General features: G+C 45.1%; 1 protein-coding gene across 1 annotated transcript in view; it reads left to right on the top strand.

The window, feature by feature from the left end:
* The first annotated feature begins 450 nt into the window (after positions 1–450).
* The window catches only part of ep300a (EP300 lysine acetyltransferase a), a 34,740-nt gene continuing 27,983 nt past the window's right edge, over positions 451–7,207 (top strand). Inside the window, exons 1-3 of the mRNA XM_084456415.1 lie at positions 451–704; positions 2,687–3,315; positions 5,600–5,788. Coding sequence (XP_084312541.1) covers positions 611–704; positions 2,687–3,315; positions 5,600–5,788 — 912 coding nt within the window. The 5' untranslated portion in view covers positions 451–610. The remainder of the gene's footprint in view (positions 705–2,686; positions 3,316–5,599; positions 5,789–7,207) is intronic.

Genomic DNA, 7,207 nt, shown 5'->3' with positions numbered 1-7,207 from the left:
TTAGTGAGTGGTGTATCAAATATTTTCACATGTCCCAAGTTCTCTCATCAGTTTATGTACTATAATTTGCATATTGAAAAACAAAGCATTGATCTATGCATTTGCCCAGAGAATTTGATTGAATCTTAAGTTGCATTTTGCATCTTTTTTCGTCGCCTCTTTTTACCCGCTACCACAGTACAGCTAAACAACCCTATAATTCGACCAGGCATTTATGCTCACCTATACCGTTGGTTGGGTGGTTGGAATTACGGGTGCAATCATGGAAGATAGCGTCGAAACATTGTTTTCACATCTGGAGGCTGCATGAGTTAGAAATGATCGGCTACGTGAGTCTCTCTCTCTACTTTCGCCGACCCCCCTCCTCCTCCGCTCGCAGAAATTTATAAAGAACAAAAAATCCGACTAGGGAGGGGGGTTGATACGCCGTAGCTGAAATCGAGAGGCAAACCCAGGAAAGAGGAGTATTTGTACACGGGACTTTCCCCCCCTTAGTCCCCCAAAAGGAGGGGGAAAAGTCGCAATTGTGGAATCGAAGAGGAATAAGGTTTTCAAGACGTGAAAACGTCTGCAGTTGTGGATACCGTATATATTTTTAATTCGAAAAAATATGGCCGAGAACGTTCTGGACTCTGGCCCGCCTTCAGCCAAGAGGCCTAAACTATCCTCTCCGGCACTTTCTGTCTCCGCCAGCGATGGAAATGGTAAATATTGTTTTTGATTTCTTTGAACTAGTGTATATATTTTTTATGCTTTTGTTATATTATCTTCAATTTCAAGGGTTTTATTCGACTGTCAAAAAGGACGTGTGATTACTCTTCTGTTTTGGTCGTGGTTAGCGAGCCTAGCTAACAAGCTAGCGAATGTGTGTGTCGCGTACTTTACACACAGCTAGCTTGATGGCTAACGTTAGCTAGCCAGGCAGTCCTGCTATGAGAATGCGGGGCTTAGCTGTAGTTTGCTTATATGGGCACCATTGTGGGTAGCTAGCTAGGACACGAACTATTTAGTTGCTATTTTGGCCATTTGTTTTGTCATACACGACACTAATATATAATACACCCACTGTTAAGAACATTGCCAAATACTGTCTCCTATTTATTATTATTAGCAATTATTATTCTACTAGCTTGTAGCTTGCTGGAGCTAGTGTAGCAAAGTAAGCCCGATTGACAAAGACGGCCTCCTCATCATTAAGCGACTGCTGGCTAACTTGCTTGCTAGCTAGCACTAACTAACGTTGGCTTAACTACTCAATTACTTGTAAAAAGCTTTTCATGATCTGATCAAGTAAAGTTAATGTTAGCTAGCTAGCAAAATAGAAGCTAGCCAGCTCGTCAACTTTCAAGAGAGTGGTGTGTGTGGATGTCTTTTCAATGAAATCTAGCTAGCTACCGTTAGCTACCATCAACCAGCTAGCTATTACTAGATAGCTGCCTAACTTCTAAACTTTTTTTTTAAATATTGAGCTATGATAATATGGAAATCAACAGCTATATTTAAGTTTTAAACCTGTGATCAATATTGCAGATAAGATCACGAAGTTCCTGCCGATCCCAAGTTACTTGGGAACTGTAACGTTACACAGGGCCCACGGATCAGAATGATTGTTGTGCTCAAATTGCCATTGTTAGTTTTCCTGTGCATGGCGTGTGGGTGATGCTTGAGGAATGGGCTGAGGACTGTGCTCACTAAGGACTAGAAAGGCCTCAACTTGTAATGCTATCCAAAGAACAGTTGAACAATAAAGCTCAGGGTGAAGAAATGCCTTAAATTGCATCACTGATGATTTTGAATGGCCTTCTACTATCTTGCTAGTGAAGTGAGACAGAACCGTTTTTGGTGGTGTAAATTAGTTCTATAAATGTTACGTTACTACCAAAAATAGGTTGATGAAAAAGTTAGTATGGAATATGCATTTATACAAGCGTATGAGTATATTGTTTTGATGTACAACCTACAGATTACACTTGTATGTATGCGTCTTGTAGAGACAGGCAGCTTTTCCCCCTGTCCCTGTGTGTGGCTTTAAACACTTCCATGAGCATGGCCTGTTGTCTGACAGTGTTGAGTAGGTCTATTAACCTGGCAGTGTCAGTGTTGTGTTGTGTGTGTGTGTAGTGTAGCGGGCCCATCAGTCAACCCATGTGTGCTCCCAGTGTGTAAACCTGTCTTTGGTCCGTGTTAAATCACCGCAGAGGTCCGGGCACTGCACATCCAGGCAGCCAGCTACTGTGACGGATTGCTGTGTGTCTGTGTGTTTTTAAAGGGTTTCATTTGCAGTAGTTTTTCAGTGTGCCCAGCTTAGATTTAATTTTTATTTATTGAAGAAAATAGAATTCCATAAAAAATGCTGGAACATTTTCTTGTTTGAAATGTGACATTGAAATGATTTGTTTTACCTCATTATACAAATCTGATGAACTTGATGTAGCATGCACAATTTGTCAGTTCTAACCCTTCATAGTATATTCTCATATTATGAATAGTTATTGTAATTATCCCCCTCCATCCCACCTCTCTCTCTCGCCCCTCTCTCTCTCCATCAGTAACATTTCACTGTACATTGTACACTAGTACACTGTACTATATATATATATACACACTGTATACAGTACACATGTGACAAATACAATCTGAATCATCCATTTCTTTTCCTCTCTTCCACCCCACCTTCCCTCTACAGATTTCGGCTCGCTTTTCGACCTGGAGCATGACCTCCCAGACGAGCTCATCAACTCCTCTGAGCTGGGCCTGGTCAACGGAGGGGACCTCAGCCAGCTGCACACCAGCCTGGGCGGAGGAGGGGGTCTGGGTCCGGGAGGAGGACTCGGCCTGGGTCTGGGCCCTGGAGGTCCTGGGCAGGACGCGGTGGCCAAGCACAAGCAGCTGTCTGAGCTCTTGCGCTCAGGGGCGCCCCCCACCTCCAGCCAGCAGGGGCAGCAGGCATCCATGGGCAGCCCGGGAGGAGGCTCCGCGCTGGGGCACCTGGGGAACCTGAAGGCCTCCCCCCAGGGCATGGGCCAGCAGCAGCATCTCTCTCCCCAGCAGGCCGCCATGATGCAGCAGGGAGGCGGGGTGGCCGGGATGATGAACAGGGGCATGATGGGAGCCCAGAAAGGCAATAACGGACAGCCGCAACAGCAGCAAGGCATGCTGGGAGGGCAGGTCATGAACGGTTCTCCAAGGATGGGCTTCGGGAACCCAGGGATGGGGGGCAACGGGAGCCTGCTTAACGACCCCCTCCAGCAGCATCAGGGGCCAGGAGGACAACAGGCCGGGCTCAGGGGCCAGCAGCCTGGAGCACTGAACAAGGTAAGAAGGCCCAGAGATGGACTCTATGTAACCCATTCGACCTGAAGCCATGTGTAGACCTTAACCATAGAATAGACCTTGATCATACAACAGACCTAAAGGGTGGAAGAAATTGTGGAGGAGGGCTGAGATACAGGGGTAGTGGTTTAAAGCTGTGTGAGGTACCGTGGGATGATGGGAGAGGGAAATTGAGGACAGGAGGAAGGCCGAAGGGACATATTATGCAGATGAAGAATGCATGTGTTTAACCCCTAGTCCTTGGAGAGAAGGGGAGGTTGTAATTGCAGGTTTACATTTGTTTTGATTCACACACACACACACACACACACACACACACACATAAAAGCGTGAGCGTGTGTGCATTACTAGAGGCATGTGAAGGCCTGTGATTAATTATTAAGCCCATCTCTGTGGTCTCCAATCCACATATGTCAACACTAAATCTTAAGCCTGTATGCAGAGTGCTAATTGGGTTGGCTGTTCTGAGCTATCTTCTAATGATTTAATTGAACCCAGTGCTACCTGCCTAATTGAAGAGAAATGAAGAGCATCACCGCTTTAGAAGTGGAATATTTAATTGCTCTCCATAAACGTCGGGGAGGCCGATGGCTGGTAAAAATCGGACATGATTTAACGCTCCTCCTGAAAAGGAGAAGATTGTGTTCTTTTCGTCTTTGACAATGTCCATATTGTTGAACAATACCCCAGGGTCCTCCTCATTTTTCAGAGAAACTGCCGCACCTGAAACACTAAAGTGATTTGAACACGAGAATAGGACTCTAACTACATTGCCTGCTGTTACGGGAACATTAAAACCCAGTTTGATTGATGGTTGATGTGTGGAATTGGAAGTGGAGGTATTCTGCTTTCCTCACTCCTCAACTTGAGAGAAACTCTGATGTAGACTGAAACGGTTTTTGTGCACGGCTGTAAGCCAGCGCACCTAGGATAGAGCATGTCCAGTTATCACTCTCTCCATCCCTCCCTCCCTCCGTTGAATGTTGACCTGCATTTCTCTGTTGGCACTTGGCACCACAAGAGACAGTAGTCTCAGCACACCAAAATAAATAATGACGCCAAAATCACCCTGCCGATCTCCACTGCACAAGTAGAGTAGCGGTGAAAGCATAGGACTCCCACCCGGGAGACGGGGGTTCAAGGCCCCGGTGGGGATGATTTTATGGGACTATACCCCAAACCTCTACATGTTCATCCTTTCACTCTGACCTTTACCCCTTGCCTTATAGGTCAGATCCTTTCCCAACCCCAACCCATATTCTAACCCCAACCCTTATTCTAACCCCAACCCTTATTCTAACCCCAACTCACACTAGAGACTGGAAGCAGGACACCAAAACCAACCCGCCGATCTCCGCTGCACAAGTAGAGTAGTGGTGAGAGCATAGGACTCCCACCTAGTAGACGGGGGTTCAAGGCTTTATGGGACTATACCCCAAACCTCCACACATTCATCCTTTGACTCCAATCTTTTTATCCCTTACCTTTGTCCAGAAACAGAAGTTGAACCAATTGCAGCAAAATGGCTAACGTTACAGGAATCATCAGTGTAACTGCTTTAGCCACTGACCGCTACCATTAATGTTATGGAAGCTGCTGCTAGTTGTTGTGAGCTCATGAGCTAGCCTGCTCTTATTGTGCAGGATTAGCATTGGAAGCATTGGAACTGATGTGTCCAGGCGACAAGACCCATCTTAATTTAACAGACATTATTTAATGTCATTTCAATTCACAGCTATTTCAGTGGCATGACTAGCTTCCGTCCTACCAGTCCTGAACAGAAACAAGCCTGCCACGCACATAAGCCAGGCTGGACCTGGCCTGGTTAAAATTGGAGAGGTTTTGTTTTGAGTGGAGCACTAAATTATCAGGGACCTGTGATGGGAGCGATGCGTCTTGGTGTTATCATGGTCATGAGAGCTGTCTTTACTACGGGAAGTCTCATATTTCATATAGGCTTCATTTTTAGGTTGATGTTTATATTATTCATACTTACATTTATATTGTTTAGTCAGGAATTAGGAACTGATGAGCAGTGATGGAGAGGAGCAGGACCAAGGATTCCAATATACCTGTACTTGTGGTATATGCCACAACTTGAAACTACTCATAATCTACTCATGAATTCTGTTTTTGTTAATTTTTTTAATTATTATTTTTACCTTCTTCACCCCATCTTTTCCCTCCACATTTCCTCTTGTCCTCTACTTCCCTCTCTTTTTACTATGCTCTCTCTCCCTCCCTGTCCCTCTCCTCTCCAATCCAGATGGGGATGATGGGGACACCGGGGGGCCCGTACGGAGGTCCGTATGCCGGGGGTCCGGTCCCGGGGGGCCAAGGACTGGGGGGAGCGGGGCTGGGCCCTCAGCTCCAGAACAAGGCTTCCATGTCCAACAGTCTGGCCCAGTTCAGCATGGAGAAGAAGAACCAGCCCATGCAGGGCATGGCTGCCATGGTAAGACCTCCACCTGTCTGTCTCCTACTCGTCTCTGGGCTAGGCTCATTTCCCACCCTGGCGGCAGCCAAAGGGGGGGGACTATAAATTGGGCGGTGTTTATGGATCAGTCAGTCAGTGAGTCCCCGTAGTACCAGAATCCACCACCAAAGAGGTGCTTTTTCAATTAATTTTTCCATTGCCAAGTACATTTTGTTTACATAAAAAAAATATGCTTGGTGTCTCAGTAAAAGTAAAGTCCAATTTACTCGGTAAACCATGTACTTTCTACATCTGCAGAAAGCAGAGCTTAAAGTGTTTAGTAGCACTAGTTATTACTATTATTATTATTAGTATTATTGTTAATAATAATAATAATAATTATTATAATAATAATCATGTTTAACTGTTTAACTGTTTGGCTGATCATACAAGTGCCTGGACTTGTTTGCCCCACTACACGGAGACACTGGGCCTCATTCACCAATATCTTCCTAAGTTCCGTTCATAAATTTCTTGTTCCTATGAACGTTTCTAACGGAAGCCCCCATCTGATTCACGACATGTTCGTAAACCTTGGATGAGTTCGTAAACCCTGGACGAGTTCTCATCTGCCCTCTCATGAAGATGAATCCATAAATTGAAAGTGTGCGCCAGTTTTCCTGAATTGGCATAGGTAATTACCCCATATAAGGACATGTGAATTGCTATAGGTAAGCGCCCCATATAAGGACATGTGACTAAAGGGTTGCACCCAGATGTCCCTTCTCATTATGAATATTGGTCATCCGCATCCTCGACTCGCCAACTTTTCGGTAGTGTAATGGTTAAGGTGTGTTAGCAAGTTAAAGGACCTCATATCGAATCTAGCGTGGACTAGCCTACTCATTCAGTGAACGCTGTATCTGGGGTGCACAACAGTTGAACTGGACCAGCCCATCGGGGCTATTATTGGAAAGACGGCACACTCACTTTGTAAAATAATGAAAACAATTATTAAAATATTATAAATGATACAAATATTATTTGAAATCAAATAATATACAACTGTAGAATTGAAGTAAACGCAATCACCAATGAACATGTCTTTCACACGAATATGTGTCCGCACTAGAGGTCTTCACGAGTCTGCCCAAACCATAGATCCGAGACCCGACCCGGGACCTGTACGGGTTCGGGTCCACGCTTTATTATGGTCATCATAGGGTCCGGGCTGGACCCCATTCTATTATTGCGGGTTGGGCCCCATTCTATTATCGCGGGTCCCGTGTCTGTTCATTATGTGTAATGACCAAGTGGATCTGAGAAGACCTGTGAATAGCGCTGATCACCAGATAAACGCATACGTGCATTGTTATTGGAAACGAATAAGGTGAAACAAACATGAGCGCAAATTCCGAAATAAGAGGGGAAAAACGTTGAGCAGGAAGTTGAGTCACT

This window comes from Borostomias antarcticus (assembly GCF_949987555.1).
Source record: "Borostomias antarcticus genome assembly, chromosome: 22".
NCBI classification, from domain to species: domain Eukaryota; kingdom Metazoa; phylum Chordata; class Actinopteri; order Stomiiformes; family Stomiidae; genus Borostomias; species Borostomias antarcticus.
The sequence above is the reverse complement of the archived record's forward strand: the minus strand, read 5'-3'. Positions and strand labels throughout refer to the sequence as shown.